The sequence below is a fragment of the Mytilus galloprovincialis genome, chromosome 8 (assembly GCF_965363235.1).
Source record: "Mytilus galloprovincialis chromosome 8, xbMytGall1.hap1.1, whole genome shotgun sequence".
In the NCBI taxonomy this organism is placed as follows: Eukaryota; Metazoa; Mollusca; class Bivalvia; order Mytilida; family Mytilidae; genus Mytilus; species Mytilus galloprovincialis.
The window spans coordinates 40,471,386-40,491,158 of record NC_134845.1 but is presented as its reverse complement, the minus strand read 5'-3'; the positions used below and the strand labels follow the sequence as shown (position 1 = coordinate 40,491,158).

At 31.7% G+C, this 19,773-nt stretch overlaps 1 protein-coding gene across 1 annotated transcript; it reads right to left on the bottom strand.

The window, feature by feature from the left end:
* Positions 1 to 76: 76 nt before the first annotated feature.
* LOC143041926 (lysosome membrane protein 2-like) lies at positions 77 to 15,905 on the bottom strand. Its single transcript, XM_076214072.1, has 13 exons — positions 15,740 to 15,905; positions 14,727 to 14,887; positions 13,803 to 13,944; positions 12,862 to 13,071; positions 11,695 to 11,777; positions 11,291 to 11,340; positions 9,570 to 9,639; positions 8,600 to 8,772; positions 7,924 to 8,039; positions 5,595 to 5,668; positions 4,532 to 4,586; positions 2,430 to 2,588; positions 77 to 621 (listed from the first exon to the last, which is right to left on the bottom strand). The coding sequence occupies exons 1-13, from the start codon at positions 15,857 to 15,859 to the stop codon at positions 472 to 474; spliced, it is 1,563 nt and encodes a 520-aa protein (XP_076070187.1). The 5' UTR covers positions 15,860 to 15,905; the 3' UTR covers positions 77 to 471.
* Between the last annotated feature and the right edge of the window lie 3,868 nt (positions 15,906 to 19,773).

Genomic DNA, 19,773 nt, shown 5'->3' with positions numbered 1-19,773 from the left:
GTAGGACAATAATATTTTTCTTTCTTTATGTAAAAGATGAAACTGAATTTTGTCAGGCTAAAATGAAAATAAAACAACGAAGTTTTATTTTAATTAGTAAAATGAGAATAAGATAAGAGATTATTAGTATAAGAGAATGAGTGCCCAAAATTTGAGCATCTAAATTTACATGCAAAGTATATTCTCATGATGTATTTTGCTTATAATAAAAATACAAAAGTTCTCGACTTTTCACATACAACAATTTCACTTCTTACAAAAGAAGCTTATAATAAATTCACAAGCAATTAAATATAGATGTACTAGTATATGATATATGCTGATGTTATCAATACTTATGTATATATTATTGTATTTTACAGTTAAAATGATAAACAAAATAAGTCCAATAAGCATTAACTAATACTACTGTCTGATTTATCAGTAATTGGTTTTACAATTTTCACATTTTTGATTTTGATTGAAAACGGACTATTTGTTATTATCTTCATCCTTAAATATCACTTTTGGTTTTTGTTCTTTCCTTTTGGAATTGAATGATATTTTTTTCTCTGGACTGATCAGTTTTGAGTTCTCATTACTGTCTTCTCCATGCAAGTCACTTGTAAAAGAACCTTTTATCTGTTTGAATGAGAAGGAAGCAAAGAATTAATGCTAGCTACAGCTAAATGTACATATGATAATGGTCAAATGATAGTCAAATTATTGCTTTTACTAGCAAAAATGAAGACCTGTTGGTGACCTTCTGCTGTTGTTTTTTTCTATGATCGGGTTGTTGTCTCTTTGACACATTCCCCATTTCCATTCTCAATTTTATTTATATCTTTTTTCGTTCTGTGTTTCAAAACTTGTAAAATATATGTTTTCATGTACAAAGCATGCTTATTGTACCTGCCTCAGTTGTCTCTTGGTAACACCTCACCTCGAGTGTGCTAGTTAAAGGCAACAGTAGTATACCGCTGTTCAATAGTCACAAATCGATGAAGCAAAAACAAATCGGGTTAAAAATTAAAACCGAGTGAAGCACATCAACTATAAATTAAGAGGATAAAATCAGAACATAGTGGGTTAAAACCTTGTCAGGTCAAACTAAAGACTTGATTAGTTCTTTATAAGATGACTTTTTGTAGTTTTGGATGTCCATCAGTGTTTTTATTTTTTTAACATTTCAAGCTATTTATGAAAAGTTAACTTTTTTCTGAAAATATTGTATAAATGCCTTGTTTTTTTCTCTCTTATAGTCTTCATGAATTCATTGATTGTTGTTCGCTTTTAAACATGCAAATAATTCTTAACTATTTTAAAAGAAAGTGTACAGACCAAAGTGGACATGGTCAATAGAAGCTAGTACTTTTCATGAAATAATATTGTGTTGTCAACTTAATAATTTTTCTTGAGTAATGATATTTAGTTGGTATCAATGATTATCTTACCTCCTATACATTTCTAGGAATATGATTGGTTAAAAGCGTCCACGTGAAGACCATGTATATTTGATATTAGATTAGTAGGGAGGTGGGGCTTATTTCATACACGGTTAGTAGTGTAGTTACGTCCCTTTATATTCCATATTAGGTAGTAGGGAGGAGGGGCTTATTTCATGCACGGTTAGTAGTGGTGTAACGTCCCTTTATAAAAAAACAAACGGAACTGAGAAAAATTTTAAAGGTTTCAACAGACGAAGAAATTGATGATTAAGATTGAAATAAATTCATTAACACACATTTAAACCTAACAAGATGTTATCGTTGGCTATTCTTGTAGGATCAATTGAAGTAGTTTCTTAATGCTAAGAGTATTGAAGACTGGCTTGCTCATTTTGGTAGATTACAAGTCTTAATTTTACACGTTAAAATAGGTGGTAAGATAAATATGTTACATAGTGTGCTAGTGACGTAATACGGTATATATGGGTTTAGTAAATTCCATATGGGGATTCGAGCTTCACTCTCACCCCATATGGAATTTACTGACCCCATATATATCGTATTAGGTCACTAGCACACTATGTAACTAATATGATTCGAAATCTCAAACATATCAAAATATGGACTGTCTAATAAGGGAAAGGTAATGCTACAAATGTTCATATTTAAGAAAAAGAAATTTATGTTTTGCTGTTCTAGATGCTATAGTCTGAATTGGAAGGATCTTTAGATAACTTTCAGCATCTAGAACAGAAAAAAACAATGTTTCTCTTTTTAGATATGAACACTTGTATCGCTACCTTTTCGTTATCTTTACAGTCTTTGTCTTGTTAAAGTATTGCAGTGAAGAAAGTTTCACAGTGTAAATCTTTAATAAAAGAGATGATCTCTTAATAAATCATCTTCTAATTTTACATGTATTAGTAATTATTGTTTTCTTCACACTTGAAGACAGTTTGCTTAATGCCCAAGCCCAACTGTGAATTTATTCAAGGTACTTACATTATTAAAAAGACATGTTTTGAAAGAAAATAAAAACACACAGCCAGATAGCAAACAGCCAGTTATAATGAAGGCATATTCTAACCCCTCCGCCAGCTTTAACGGATGCAATATTTCACTCTTAAACTTCTTGGCACTTTTGTCATCCAAACCAGCACTCTATAACGGTAAATATAATTTCTTTTGTCATTTTATTTAAACTTACTAGGTTTGCTATTATGCATGGAGGCGAAGAAAGACATACTTCAAAAACAAAACTTAAGCCTTTCATTCTTTTTTTCTTTTCCTTTTTTCCTTTTTTTTCTTTAAATGCCAAAAGAAAAGACGTACCAAGTCAGGAATATGACAGTTGTTTTACACTCGTTTGAGCTTTTGATTTTTTCCTTTTGATAAAGGACTTTCCGTTTTGAATATTCCTCGGAGTTCGGTATTTTTGTGCTTTTACTTTTTATTGACAAATCATAGTTGATTTTCTTATCCCAGGAGTAGATTACCTTAGCCGTATTTGGTACAACTTTTTTGAATTTTTAGGTCCTCAATGCTCTTCAACTTTGTACTTGTTTCGCTTTTTAAATGTTTTGATATGAGCGTCACTGATGAGTCTTATGTAGATGAAACGCGCGTCTGACGTAAATTATAATCCTAGTACCTTTGATAACTAATAGCACTATTGGTCGTTTTGCAAATGGAAGAAGACATATATTGTATGTATATGTCCTTATTGGATTTTATATATTTTGATATATATTCCAAGTAAGGTTGTTTCTTCTTACTGAAGTGGGAATTGTAATGACTATAACAGAAATAGTAACACATAGATGTGGTAAAAGACCATTTTATTGAGCAGGAAAAGTTTTATTGGGTTAGTTTATGTGTTATTTTAATGTCACTGGCTACGGTAACATTGAAATATAACAATGATAAAAGAAGTTATTGTTACATTAGAGACTAATTTGCCGGAATGCAGGGTTGGGTAAGGAACTTATTAATTACGAATGACCAATAATATTCGTGTTTAGGGTTACGTTGTGTTATTGTTACGTTCGATTTTCTTCAATATGTATAATAGTAATAATAATAATGATATTTTTCATTATTATTATTATTTTCATTATTCAACAAATAATGTTTAAATAGTTTTAAGTATTAATTTAAAACTTGGGATGCGTTTGAATCGAAACGACAATGCAATTTAAAATGCGAAAATTATACTAAAATCAACCTCTCATGTTTCCAACAAAAATATTGGACGAAAATATTTTTCACTTGAAGCATGGCAGACATTGAAAGTTTCTATAACATGTACAACTTCAAAAAGGGATATTGTAGAGTGGAATTGTAAAGTCTGCAAAATCAACGTGCACAATACTGCATCACCCGTTTGTGATGGCTGCCTAGAGTGGTTTCACAAAAAATGCGTCGGACTGAAGCATGGTCCCAAAACAACATACTGGATGTGTAGAAACTGCCAAAGTAAATAAAAATTTGAAAAATTGTATGCACTATTATTGATAAATTCAAATAAAAGTTTTCACAAGTTTTATTTTAATACATATTACTAGTCCTAGCATACATTGAAGTGCATTAACGTACTGTTACATTAACAAACGTAACCGTAGACACATATATTATTGTTACATTCGTAATTAATTGATTCCTTATACGCAACCCTGCATTCCGGCAATTAGTCTCCAATGTAACAATAACTTTTTTTTTTTATTATTGTTACATTTCAATGTAACCGTACCCAGTGCCTATTTTAATATAAGGAGTATAGAAATCGTAACTATAAACAGAAATTGTTTGACCTTGACAGGAATGTAACTTATCTAGGATTTTTTTTCTTCAATTCTGTTTCTGCTCATAAGACTGACTTCGAGATGACGATTTTCTGTTAACTTTTGTTGTTCGTTAATTAACTCAGGCACTTGTCTGTCCACACTGGTACGAACAATCACAGAAACAAGTTAATTAACTTATGATCGACATTTCCCAAAAATAACAATCAAAATGTCTTGCAACCTTAGGACAACAGAGCGGCGAAAGATACCAAACGGACATCCATTTGGAACTCTTGGTTTAATGGTTAGAGATATACAAACCTCATTCACCCAGGCCATAGGCAGATACAGACCATCTGTAAAACGTGCAGAATCTCTGAAAAGCAGAAAAAATAATTGAACAAAAAAACCTGTGTTCCGTGAGTTTAACATTTTACACAAAATTTAAGTATTCAACAGGTTTGTACCTAACAAAAAACTGTATATAAAAAACATCAAGCATACCAGGGTTATTATTTGGTACGCCATGCGCGCGTCCCGTCTACAAAAGACTCCTTAGTGACGCTCGAACGGTGAAAGGCCAAATATAGTACGAACTTGAAGAGCATTGAGGGCAAAACATTCCGAAAGGTTTGGTCAAATACATCTAGGGTGTATTTCCATTGGATACAAAATATAGCACTTTTTATTTACAAATATATACTAGGAAAATTTAGTATTATTTGAAAGCAAAATTTGGTTCTGAAAGTTCAAACCGCTTTTCTTTTTTTGACAGCGAAATTAAGTGAAAATATAAAAGTTGAATTAAATACAGTGTACTGACTCACGCGTTTGAATGTTTATTATTATTGTCGTCATTTAACGTCTTATAAATATCGTGTCCATATTTCACAATAAATAAGAATGAATGGAAAGAAGTAACGTACATTTGAATATAAGTAAGAAATGCATATTAAATAATCTGGACAGAGGGCATAATCAAGGAAGTAAAAAACATGTTCCATGGGAATATTTTAGGAATATACTCCACTCTGTTTGTGACCCGTGACTAATCACCAACCTATTTATAAGCGGTGGTATGCGTCTGGAGGGCAAAAATTGAAGACCAAAGACCGCACAGCGATATTTTGTTGATGTGTTGGTTACCGTCTGTACTCGAGTCTGGAGGCCGAAAATTGAGGACCTCATAGGAATTTTTTGTTGATGTGTTGGTAACCATCTGTGCTCGAGTCTGGAGGCCAAACATTGAGGACCTCACAAGGATATTTTGTTGATGTGTTGGTTACTGTTTGTGCTAGAGTCCGGAGGCCAAAAGTTGAAGACCGCACAGGGATATTTTGTTGGTGTGTTGGTTACCGTCTTAATGCCTATGTTATTATCCTACCTGATATTCGTAACATTTTGTAAATATATGTTAATCTGTAGTCTTTTATTTATATTCATTACGATACCCGTCATCTGAAATACAGAAACAAATCACCCATCATTAAAAATATTATCCAAGGGCAGTAAAAATTATTTTAGAATCTCAAGTATCATTTGGTGATGACGAAAAAAGGACGAGATTGTAGTTACGACAATTGGAACACATGTGGTATATATGTGACACAGATATTCCGTAACGGCCAACAAACGTTTGATGACGTCCGTAAAACTTTCAAAGGGATGATTTCAATTTAGCCACTTTGTACCCTTGCTTCAATGTTTTCCTTATAAATAGCAACTTTCTACCAATACAATCATGCTAGGAATTTGCATATCGTATCGGATATATACTCCATATGCATGCGCTACTGGAATGTTGCTACATAGAAATGGAAAGTTCGCAATTGAGAGGTTGAGATCACCTCTATTGTCGTAAAAATTGTTCTCAATTGGCCCTCATTTTAATTTCTATTTGTAACCTCGTATGAATAAATCAAAGGGCAGATAACTTTTTCAACTCCAAATACAATTGTGTAAACACGTTTTTTCTTCTGATTTCATAATGTTCTAAGTGCAAATGATTCCAGCAAACAGAATTAACCTGTCAAAAATATGATCTGAATACAATAGTTACTCCGAAAATGTAGTAACATAAAAAAATATCGATCCATTTAATAAGCTTCAATTATTTTGTAGCACACACAATCATAGTCACAACCACCAAGATCATTATCAAAACTTTCCGTGCATATATTATCCCTTCTGATATATACTATGAGATTCTCTTTCAGTGCATTAAACTCGACGCTTTACAACTGTTACAATATCTGTACCAAGTCACTCGGAATATGACAGTTGGTTTCCATTCATTTGATGTGTTAATTTGGTGCTTTCAATTTTGCCATTTGATAAGGGACTTTCCGTTTTGAATTTTCCTTGAATTCGGTATTTTTGTTATTTTACTTTTTTTGTAAGTCAACACATATGACAGACATGCAGCCACATGTGGAGCAGGATCTGCTTGCCCTTCCACAGCACTTGAGATCATCCCCAGGTTTTGGTGGGGTTTGTGTTGCTAAGTCTTTAGTTTTCTATGTTGTGTCATGTGTATTGTTGTTTGTCTATTGGTTTTTTTCTTTTTTAGCCATGGCTTTGTCAGATAATTTGAGACATGAGTTTGATTGTCTCTCTGGTATCTTTCGCCTCTCTTTTAGCTGTGTCCGTATTACCCGCCAGGGATAGATGCGTTCAATATAGTCCCCAAACTATAGGTTAAAGGATAATACTGGCATCATTTTATTCTACTGTATGAGATACGTCTCATATGAATAAAGGCACCATAAATTAAGAAGATGAAAACAATTGGTTGCCATACAAATGCCGGAGTCGGTTTCACAAAAAACTTACGACTAAGATTGATCTTAAGTATACTGAATTGTTCATGACTTACGATCAATCTTAGTCGTAAGTATTTTTGTGAAACTGGTTTAGTAGTTGAAAAAACACGTTCTCATAACGTAACAAATATGATGTGAATAAACGAATCAAGCATCTTGGTGAAGTCAGTTTTAGAGAAGTTTTTGTTTGAATCAGTGTTTTCTTTTTACAAAGTATGATTTATCCCTTCCTAAACCAAGATATTTGTATCTTGTATCTACATTGGTCATTCGTTCTCATGAAACAAAGTAGAACCTATTCTTTCAATTTGTCTTTAAGGTTTAAAAGTTAGAGAAATCAACGTTTTAATACTATTGCAAGTGAAAAGTGACTTCGATTTTATGTACTCAAAAGATCTTTCGATTGATAAGTATCCTCATCTGATACACGCCGCCACTAGAATTTCACAGTTATTCTGAAGCCAAGCTTCGATTGCTGATAAAATTTATGTTAAAAGTGTGGAAAGAAGTTTCTTGGAGCACTTGGCAGACCTAGCAATAATCATATATTCAAGGACACACATGTAATTTAGATATCCAGTACATCGAAGAAAGATCAAATTCTTCCTCGTCAGTTGAAATTCTATATGATCATGTAGCAGTCCCGTAATTTTTAAGGATTTTCTCTTAAGTAAGTGTCGTGGACGTATATGGGGAGTTTTCAAGTGAATTGCCGATAACTAATTCCGTTATCAAGCAGTTTGGTTAATGTGATTAACAGGGGAAAAAAAAACAATTATCATTCGGGGTTTTAACTACGGACAGTAACATTGTGTCATGAAGTTAAGACATGAGTTAGCAACGTCATGTGCATGAGTGTTCATATACCCATTCTGATTATCATTATTTTACCGGTTCTACATCTAGAATTGTTTGATGTATTATTGGTGTAGGATGTAGACCAATCACACTGTTTATAATATCAGGATCTCCAGCGTAGAAATGTGGCTGTGACATATAGATAGGTGCTGAAAAAAATTATAATTCTGCATCAAAACAATGTGTATACAGAATTTATCGCTGTATAAGAATTGACAAAAATGATTTAGATATTAAATCAAAAGCCTTGTTTGTATTTAGCAAACAAAACATAAAAGTTTGACTAGCTTTACACAACACATTTGAAGTTTTAGATGAGAGTCATCAAATGTTGAGAGATGAAAAAACACTGCCCTTAGTTTATGTAATGCTGCAAAAATGGAGAAAATAAGAAAAAATTAATGAGGTTAACCTCGTATGAGTATTGTGGAGGACAAAAACGATAATTACGAATTTAGATAAAATATTTCAACAGAAATAATAATGACAAGAAGATGTCTAAAATAAAAAAGCTGATTATTTTTTTCAACTCCAAATACACTATTTTGTGTAAACATATTTTGAGAATTCAGCTAACCATAGCCAGATTTCATAATTTTATAAGGTCAAATGATTCAAGCATACAAATTCACGGATCAAAATATAATCCAAATATAGTGTAAAATAACCTTTCACAATTCAATTATAAAGTCGAGACTGAACAACAAACCATTTTGTTTAAACAAGCTTATGTTCTGCAATCCTGCTGGTGTGCAATGACCGTAAGGAGTACAAAATCCAGCATTATCGTCAGATACAGCAAATAATTCATCTGGTATAACAAAGCTGTATAATTGTATGTTCTTTATTTGCTTCTCTCCTAAATAATCCAGGTAGAATGATCTGAAAATCCAAGAGAAAATGTATCTCTGGTATATCAAAACAGTATAACTTGATTTGTCGTTGTGAACATCAAAGGAAAAAATGACAACCTTATGCCTCTGCTGGTGGACTATTAGTCCCCGAGGGTATCACCAGCCCAGTAGCCAGTACTTCGGTACTGGCATGAAAATACGGATTTTTTGTGTTATTAAAATTTCCTGTTACAAAATATTAGAAATTATTATAAATTAAGGAATGAATCTCCCTCATGCAAAGCTCTGATTCCTTTCACGGATTTGGCTATACTTTTTGGACCTTTTGGATTATAGCTCTTCATCTTTTATATAAGCTTTGGATTTCAAATATTTTGGCCACGAGCATCACTGAAGAGACATGTATTGTCGAAATGCGCATCTGGTGCAAGAAAATTAGTACCGTCAATTTTATTATGAGTAAAGTTTTATAATAATATTTCACCGAAGAAAATTTAATATAAAATACGCCAACTAATATTTATAGATACGTTACAAAACCCAAAGCTAAGAAACAGTCACTACTTTTAATTATTACTATCTGTAATGCCAAAGCCACATTGAGACCTTCAGCACGGAACAAAAATGCAAAATCAAGATATAGTCCCAAGCACTGGTTTGAAGACAATTATTTGTAAATGGAAATAATACTTTATTAATTTTGTGCGTCCAAAATGCCTACGTGGATTGGCTTTAGTGTTCTTAGTATATCTTAAGATATCGATAACGTTTTACCTGTGCATTGAAGCACAAAGGTGGCAGGTAATAAAAATAGAGTATACTAACCTGTACAAATCCGATGCAAAAACATATAATATGTCTTTTGTCTTAACATCTGGATGGAAAAATCTACCTTCTGCAAAAGATAAAGCATGTATGTATATTGACGTTTTATTGACAATAGGTCTGTGGGTCCTCTGATTTGAATTGCTTTCAAACTATTTTGTCTTTCCAGCTGATAAGGCATGCGACAATATTGTTGTCACGTGCAAATATCTATTTATTGACTGTTCCGTTCTAATGCAAAAAATCTTTGAATCTCCAATACATTTGGTTATCCAATAAATACTCTCCCATCCCTACTAAAGAGGGACATTTAGAATATACATGTAATATATCTGTATTTTTCACTAATATAAGTATCAAAGAAAAAGGAGTCGAGCTTCGTCTTTAAATTGAATATAATTGAATAATACAAAGACGTTACACAAGTAGACATACATCTTCTGTTCCACAAAACAGTTTTCTTTGATTTGTCCTACTATCAAAGAAGGCCACACTATTATGAAGAAACCTAGTCAACCAACAGTGTTAATCGACTGTAAATTCTGTCACGACATAAAGTTTACTAAAATGTCCAATCATAGCCAGTAAAATTTGTATCAGTATTAAAACATTCCACTTTGAAACAGTACGACTTTGTACCATGTGTACGTTAATTATGATTCTTCATTATAAATTGAAAGATCGTCTGCAACAATTTTGTAAGCAGTAGGAAATTTTTCTGACAATCGGAATATCAGTTTCTTGTTTTATTAAAAAAAACATTTTTTTTTATCAAAATGCTGCACTCTCTAAGCGTCAACATATTTTTCGTTAAACATGGTTGTAGTTGAGAATATTATTCTGATGGGTAACCTGTTAGTTGTCATTGTCTTGTATTCACCTGAAGTATGTAGGGAAAAACTTCTTAAAGACAGGGAAATATCATATCTTGCAGCATTCTATATTTAAGTTAAGAATTACGACCAGGCAAGAAGGTCTGTATTATCTTTTTTTATTTGAAATTGTCACTGACGGGAAATAAGCGCAAGTAACGATGACGAACGTTGTGATTTCGGATATTTCCCACTCTTGTTGTATAGAAACATACCACCGTCCACCATATAACGTATACGTACTACATGTAATATGACATGCCATAGCTCATAATTTTGATTTCAATAGCAATGATATGCTCTTTCTTGATTTGCTTTAGTTTAGTTTCCTGTTTGCTGTTTTGTAGACATTTATAAATTATCGTTGATCATCTCAACGAGATTGATTTTCTCGCATGAGCCGGTAGAAGAAAGCGAGAAAAGCAATCGAGTTGAGATGACCAATGATAATCTGTTTATCGCTATTTTACCTATGACGTATTGTCAATTTCATGTCAATTTCATTAGCGTCGCCACGTGCCTCCTTAGTTTCGAGCGATAATTTTCAATCTCAAATTAAGCGAGTAGCATGATATGAAAAATTATCACAAAAAAAGATCAACGGAAAAATGCACAAAATAGCGATAAATCTTTTTATTTTGTCTTATTTTGCCATGGTGTTATGACCACTTGTTTTTATATCTTTGGAGCGTCAAAGATCAAGAAATGAAAACTTTAAGCAATGTTTTATTGTGATGCCGAATTCTTTTGAACGCGTCAGTAATAGATTATGTATTGCAAATTTTCAAAAGTATTGTTATTTTCTGAAGAAAAAGAATTCAGTATTTTGTTTTTAAAGTTACTTTATACCTGTTCCATTTATCATGCGACATGTTTTTGTTGTCCAATGTGGAAGCTCCCTGAAATAAAAACAAATACATTTCTATGGATATTTTTATAATGCAAAATAATAACGTATGTTTACTGAATGTTTAAATCAAACAAAAAAAAACCTGATTAAAATCTGAATCAGCTGATACTTTTTCTGTCATAGAAATATTAGAACATGCACCACCATGGACATGGCCTTTATATATATAAGCATGATTATACATTTTGCAATAAACCTTTAAACATGGAGAGCCAGAAACCGAAATTTAAAACTAATTTGAGGTTAGTACTGGCGAACTCAACATTTTATTTTGTTATTTTAATTTTTCTTGCTGAATCCTCAACCCCTATGGGGAGTGATGATTGAATTCTTCAAGACATACTTTAACCTATTCCAGCGACTAATCTCTCCCAATTTTGACTTTTCTATAAAAACTGTGTATAAACCATCATCTGTATTATTTTTCTGAAATCATAAGAAAGTATGTTAATGGCCTAGGTTATAAATAAGATTTTTGAAGGAATTTTGCATGCAACTAAAACAAGTATAACTGCATTTGAATATCGAATAAACTCATCGCAGATACCAGGATTGAATTTTGGTTTTAAAAAGGGCCAAACAAAGTACAAAGTTGAAGAGCATTGAGGACCAAAATTCCTAAAAGGTTTGCCAAATACAGCTAATTAGGTAATTTATACCTGAAGTAGAAAAGCCTTAGTATTTCAAAAATTCTATAAGTTTAGTTAATTTATAAATATGACCATATCAATGATAATTCAAGTGCTAACTACTGGGCTGGTGATACCCTCGGGGAATTAAAACTCCACCAGCAGTGCCATCGATCCAGTGCTTGTAAAGAAACTCATCATAGATATCAGAATGGAACATTGACATATTTGTAAATCCATTATAGAATCATATGAGTATGATTCTTCGAATAATATAAGTATGGTTCTGCATTGATTTTTTTCTACAGATACCTACAGGTTTTTCCACAAAAAAGTGAAAATACCTTTGAAAATATAATACAATCATACTACAATGTAGTGTGTATCAAGTTGTTTGATGAAACAGTTCTTGCTTTGATTTGATTGGCTGCGCGACTAGATATTAATATGTTTTTTCCATATCTTTATGTATTTCTCTGAATGTTCTTGCATTTATTTGTACTGTATTCCTGTCATTTAATGGTGTCTTTTAATGCTATATATATCATTACCACGAAAGTGCGAGGTTTGGATAGACACAAAACCAGGTTTAAAACTATTTTTTCTTTAAATGTCATGTACCAAGTTAGGAAAATTGCAATTGTTATCTTATAGTTCGTTTTTGTGTGTGTTGTGTCGTTGTTTTTTTTTGTTGCATTGTTTTCCTCTTATATTTGATGATTTGATTTTACCTCAATTTTAGTTTGTAACCCTGATTTGCTTTCTCTCAATCGATGTATGCCTTCAAACAGCGGTAAACTACTGTTGCCTTTATTTTCTGTCTAAATGATAACTCAATAATAATTCTAGTTCGACCGATTTCATCACGTTGTAATACTCACTCCATAAAAAAGTCCAATTTTAATGTCAATGGTTTTATTGAATTTTTGTAGAATATAATTAACTCTTTTTAAAAGAGGGTCTTCATATCCCCATAGTAACTGGGACACTGTATATTTAGTGAGTAGGTTGCTATCGTCTGCTGCATCCAAAATCATTTCTGCTAACTCTGTTACATAACTGTATTCTCGTTTAATGATATCTGCCAGTGTCTAAAAAATAAATGTATATTACTGAAAAAAAGAAACATATTTATAAAAAGTAACATATATCAAATGATTGACTAAAATCTAAAGTTGACAACCTATTTTTGTGCTGAATTCCTCATTACAACCCATTACTATGGAAATAAAGCAAAAGTAAAGATTGTTTGTTGTTTTGCTCTTCTTTGTTAATGGTAACAGTCGTGTTTCCGATGTCAATTGACTACTTAACAAAATGTGCCATCTTCAATGGAATCATATGAAATTGATTTCTCTATCGACTAGGAACAGATGTCAAATCTTACTCTGGAACGAGATGCAAACTATACAAACTCGCGTGTTGATCTATAATGTATATGAATTTTCAATTGCATTTTAAAACGCAGTATAAATTACCACAAACAATAAGCAATTCATTGAGAACATTTGTATAAAATGAAGCTGTATAATAAAAAAAAATAATGTAGGAAAGCTTATAAATATACCAATAAAATTCAAAAAGACATTTTACAGTTTTAATGTTGATGTGTCTGTCTCGGGTTAAGGACCCCGTCGTTGTCTGTAGTTATCTTTCAATAACAATTAACAAGGTCCGTGGACATGGAATAGACGCTTTCTCATTAAATGTCTATTGCTGACATATTTCCATAAGATATTACTACAATAAATGAAAGAAACTGATCTTAAATTCACTATAAATATGCCAGAGTTTTTCCAACAAAATTATTAAGTTTACTTACCATCATCAGAACGTTTGCAGATGTGATGATATCAGACTCAGGTCCCACAGAAGTTTCTTCGTCAAATACATAATACTGAAGCTCTCTATATGACACGGTTTTATTTGCATGATATGTGATGTTGTATTTCTGTCGATATTCCCTGACAAAAGTTTTAAAGAGATATTACATCTGATTTACATAAAAATAAAGTAATACAAACATATTTCATCTTTGTTTTATCTTGTTCTAAAAGAGCAAGTAGGTTTTTTTTTCAATATGAGTTATGTCATTATCTTAATTTTTAGTAACACTTAAATTATGTTTTTGTTATGGATTAAGAATAGATCTTAATTGCATCTGTTTTTAAGTTATCAAATTGATAACTTGTCACTTCTTTTGTATGACAATATGAATCCCAGTATCATCTGGTCTCTTTCTAGTTTAATTGTCATGCAAAATCTGATAAATTATTACACCTCCATGTAAAAAAAGTTATACTGATACAATATAGCATTGGTTGTATATTATCTTTGATTGATTCGTCAGTGTCTTAAGATTTGTTATGTTACATACTCAAAAGAAAGTTTTTATATATTATTGGTTTTGTTACAATAACGACTTAAGCAGCTCATCGACATGAATAACAAAAAGAAGTTAAGAGTAAATTTTTTCATGATTCTATCTTTATGATTGATGCTTGAAAGTGCAACTGGCAGTAATGATATTATCAATATGTAAAGTTTCTATTGTCAATCATTACATAACCAAAAGAATGAGTTTGTTCTTCATGCGCGGTCTATATAAAATGAAATGACCCACATTAAATTGAATATACCCTCAACTGTTCAAACTTGGAATCTAAACATTTCTGAGGAAGATTGATCCAGCATAGCAAATACAGTAAAACACCTTGACTTCAATTCATTAAGAAAAATGTGATACCTATATGTGTAAGGTCCTCTCTCGGCAAGAAACGGCTTATCCCCTCTTTCTATTACTTCTTCCGGATTCTGAATATCAAACACCCAGACTTGAAAATATGTTGTTACAGGATTTTCCACCCAATCATCGTATATTTTCGAACCCTTCTCGAGAGTCACTTCCTGTTATGAAAACAATACAGCTTTTAAAATAAACTTATATAACTTTTTCTGTTATTGATAAAATTCGTTTGGTGAATTTAGTCAATCTTTGTACAGATATATATATCGCGATTTCAAGACAATTAACAAAAAATTCTCCAAGCTGTTTCCAACCCGTTTTGCTAAATAAAATTTTCGTTCCAACATGGTATTGTTTTTATGCTAAAACATTTAAACAAGATCAATGAGTAATTTGGGAACGCTTAGCTAGGTTTTACATTCTAAAGAATATTTCCCAAATATATATTACTAGTATTGTATCTAAAATTTACCTCACGTTTTTCTAGTGCGTGTCGAGTATTCTTATATCTATTATATACATATCAAATTGCACAAGGCGATATTTTCGTAATTTTATTCTTAAATAATATTTTCTATACTATTAATACCAATTGCCTTATGGCCACATTACAATTGTTTATACAGTTGAAACAGCTACATGTTATGTGCCGGGTGCAGGTGCCGGGCTGGGAACTAAATGGTTTTTTTTTTAAATCTCGGTCCGGCATATATCAAAACATGTAAAAGTATATACATTTAAATCAATATTGTTACACAACTGGTAAAATAAATCATCAAAAGTGCGACAAAGTTATAATTAATAATATCATATATAAATGAATCTTAAAATTCACAAGAAAACCAGATTTTCATGACAATCGATCCTCATCTTTATATTATTGTAATAACTATTTAGACATAAAAATCCTTTCATTCGATTACATAAGTTGTGTATTTATAAACATGATAAATATATAGATAAATACGAAAAGATAGATGTTCAGATCGAAAGAAAACGTGTTTTAATCCTACCTCTTGTATCCTCTTTGGTAAAATTTCATGGTAAAGAATATCGACAATTCCGCCAATCAAAACCAAGACAATCCCGAACATAAAACATCCTACTAGTTTTGTTGGCGTCAAGGTGACCATATTTTCATCAGAAATTATTAAGTCGCGTGAACGTCGTTATCACACATTTTTATTTATATACACACTGTTTGCGTTATTAATAATTTTGTTTCTATATGTGTGACTTTGATTAGGTTAACAGATTATAGTGTGTTATTTGGGGGAATGACATCTATAAATTTATAGCTATTTTTCACTCATCTAATAAGCTGCATCTTTTATACATGTAGTTTGACACAGTATTTGTAAATGAAATATGTATAATATGTATTTTGTTAAGTTTGATTCGACCGAATATGTTTCTTGTGCACGAGACCTTGTGGTGCCTGTATAATACTCCGTTATTCAACATAACGTCATTAGACGATAAGTATTTTCTGTTTAGCTTTATTTTCAGTACATGTGACCATGGCTGATCTAAGCCTGATCAGAGTCAAAAATATTTTAGCATACTCCTTTTATATTTAACACTATGCAAATTGTTGCTACAGCAATATAACTGCTGATGTATATGAAACAGTTTTATTAACGAAGAAAGCAACACAGAGATATATCCATAAATACATCAAATTAACTAGTGCAGCTAACATTAATGGTAGGTAATATACATGCAATAAACTAAAATAGCATCTGACATTGGTATTTTTACTGCGTAAATAGTTATCACATGTACCAGGCTTATGATTTAATACGCCAGACGCGCGTTTCGTCTACATAAGACTCATCAGTGACGCTTAGATCAAAATAGTTAAAAAGCTAAACAAGTACAAATTGAAGAGCATTCATGACCCAAAATTCTAAAGAAAGTTGTGCCAAATACTGCTAAGGTTATATATGCCTTGGATAAGAAAATCCTTAGTATTTTGAATTATTCATGCTTTTGCAAACTTATAAAAACAAGACCATGTAATTGATATTCCTGTCAACACCCAAGTGCTGACTACTGGGCTGGTGATACACTCGGGGAAGGTTATCTATGCCTTGGATAAGAAAATCCTAAGTATTTTGAATTATTCATACTTTTGCAAACAGTAAATTTATATAAAAAAAGACCATATAACTGATATGCATGTCAACTCCGAGGTGCTGACTACTGGGCTGGTGATACACTCGGGGACGAAACGTCCACACGCAGTATCATCGACCCAGTGGTGTAAATAGTTATCAATAGTTATCTAAGATTCCAGGCTTGTTATTTAATACGCAAGACACGCGTTTCGTCTACATAAGACTCATCAGTGACGCTCAGATCAAAACATGTCCTGATCTCAAATAGACAGGACTTTGTGTGTACTACTAAGCCGGCATTAAGATTGATTGATTGATTTTAATCATGTCCAGTGGCAAATATTTCATGAAATGATATTCAGAACGAATTTGACATTGAATTGAAACACCAATCGTACATACACTCTTAATGCGACAAGTTTTCTTGTTTAACTTTACTCTATATTTGTTCAAGAACCTGTGATAAAATCGTTTTGTTGACGTAGTAGGAAGCCATGGGTTGTTGTTTTGTAAAAGGGGCTTTATGTGTATTATGATTAGACTTGTTTATTGTTGTCAGGGAATCGCAACGTGTATTTGGTTATTGAGAATATAAAAGATGTTATTTTCATGCGCAACATAAAGACAGTCTTCCCTCGAACACCATCGCATTTTTTTCGTCTAGTAGGTGCCAATAAACTCAAAAACATTGAAAATATTAAAACCAATTACTATTACACATCAGTAACCCACTGTTGGCATGTAAGCATGATCTATAAAAGAGTGTGTGGTACTTCTGCAACTTCAGAAATTATTGCAATGCTTTTATTATAAAGAAAATTGTGACAATAATTTAATTCGTTAAAATAGCAATTATTAATCCCCAATATTTCGTCCATTATTTAAAAACAGCAAAAAATGCATGCATAGCTTTTTGAATTTACATGTACTGTAAAGCAAATGTACCAAACTCGAGGTACCAACTTTTATAACTTGTTGAGTTATTAGCTATATCTTTCAAAATAAAAGTTCATAAAAAAATATATAAACGTTTGGTCTGCTGGAAATGCTTAAAATTAAATAAACAGCAGTTTTTTTTTTGTCATGGCTGGACCTTTTAAAACTTACTATAAAGCAAGGGTTTTCCTCATCGTCCAAGGCAACACAGTGCCTACAATTGTTAACATCTTCCTCCTTTTGTCTGTGGTTGAAAGTTGTCTCACTTGTAATTAGACCACATCTCCATATTTTTGTAGAAAGGATTTTTTTCTCAATTCAACAAAAATAAAAGTAAAGAAATAAAAAGGTAGGTTTGCAAAAAGCTTTTGCATGCCTTTGATAGCTTGGTATAAATAAAGGTTATTACGTCAATGCAGAATATGTATATATGTCAATTACCTATGATTTTTGTCTAGTGAGTTTTGTAATTTTAAATAAATTGCTTCCCTGAGCACAGCTGGATCAGCTGGATACTAAGATTTACTAGTAAACTAAAGTTTTTGTCTAAAAACCAATGTCTTTCGAAGACGTGGACAACAACAACAACGATGTGATATCAATATACGACCGCAAAATTTATTTTTTGCTGTTGTATATAAAAAAAAAACAACTCACATTTAAGCAAAGAATGAGTATTTTATTAGACATAAATAAAGACATGAATGCAAAGCACTTAATAATTCAAATACAATTTTAAACAAATATCTCATTCAAAATGTTCTAATTCAAAATATATTGAAATGATTTGATGAAATATGGGAGTCAAACTTAATATTCATCATCCAATGTGGGCTATTCCAAAATGAAATGAATAGGGGTGGAAGGCAATTTTTCCTAAAATGCCCGCTAGTTTGATATTTTCAAGCCTTTTTATGTGATAGATGTTTTGAACCCCACTACCCCTAAATATTTGGGTACCTACCCCAAGGCCTCAACTCCATACAATTAATTCTGGAATAGCCCTGTACAATTTCATTTTAATTTAAAATCAATCTTGCCAAGTTATATTCCATTCAACACAAATACATCCAAAATGAAAAGATATCATAAACAGCATATGACAGCACAGCATGTATGCAATAGATATCATATGAGATTTCAGATGAAGATTGTTTTAAATCTCATCATACATAAAAGTACAAAAATATAAAATAAGAAATACATATGGGAATCTCAAAGCAATGTCTTCACATTTCTTGCACCAATCTGTATATATCAATTAACAAAAATAATAACAAAGATAAAAATGAAACTTGTAAAACAGATACACATTTCATCTAAATCTACCAAAACATTTCTAAGAGTGTAACTTTTGATAGTCTTTCATTCTGTGTGAATCTGTCATACTAGTACAAATAAGTGGATGGTTATAAAATAAATAAATTGCTTTGCCGAGCGCAGCTGGATACGACCGCAGAGGTCCAACCCTGAACCGTTGGGTCAAAAATGGACACAATATTCATGCTTGATACAGGTCTGAATTTGGATTATTGTAATTTCAAATATTTGACAAATAAAAGGTTTCTGACACAGAATGACTGTAGTCAAAGAACTAATATTGATCATATATGATTTGAATTTATACTCAATGTGCAATACAATATGCTGTTGCGATTTAAAAGAAATTAAAATTTAATTTCTGAAATCTGAAATGAGAAAAAATTGCCTACCCCAATTTTTTTTAACAACCCCTCCCTCCCTCCTTGTTAGAAAACAGCTTACAAAGTATCCAATGTATAATAAAAAATTAGAACTTAATTATCTTCTAACTCTTATCTTATCTTATCTAGTCTGGCTGGAGGTCTTTTATTTCTATATGCTTCAAATCTTTAGTCTATTTTTCTTCTTTTTTTTTGGCCAATTATTCTGGAGTGGTAATATTTTAGCCCCCAATTTTTCTCTTTTTTTAAGTTATTTTGTTCTATTCTTTGTTTGTTTGTTATCTAAAT

Excerpts from the sequence above, each read along its gene's own strand:
- LOC143041926 (XM_076214072.1), bottom strand. The coding sequence starts at position 15,859 with ATGGTCACCTTGACGCCAACAAAACTAGTAGGATGTTTTATGTTCGGG. Across the intron at positions 13,072-13,802 it reads CTGCAAACGTTCTGATGATG|ACACTGGCAGATATCATTAA; the intron begins GTAAGTAAACTT and ends TTTATTTTTTAG. Across the intron at positions 11,341-11,694 it reads AGTCGCTGGAATAGGTTAAA|GGAGCTTCCACATTGGACAA; the intron begins GTATGTCTTGAA and ends TTTTTATTTCAG.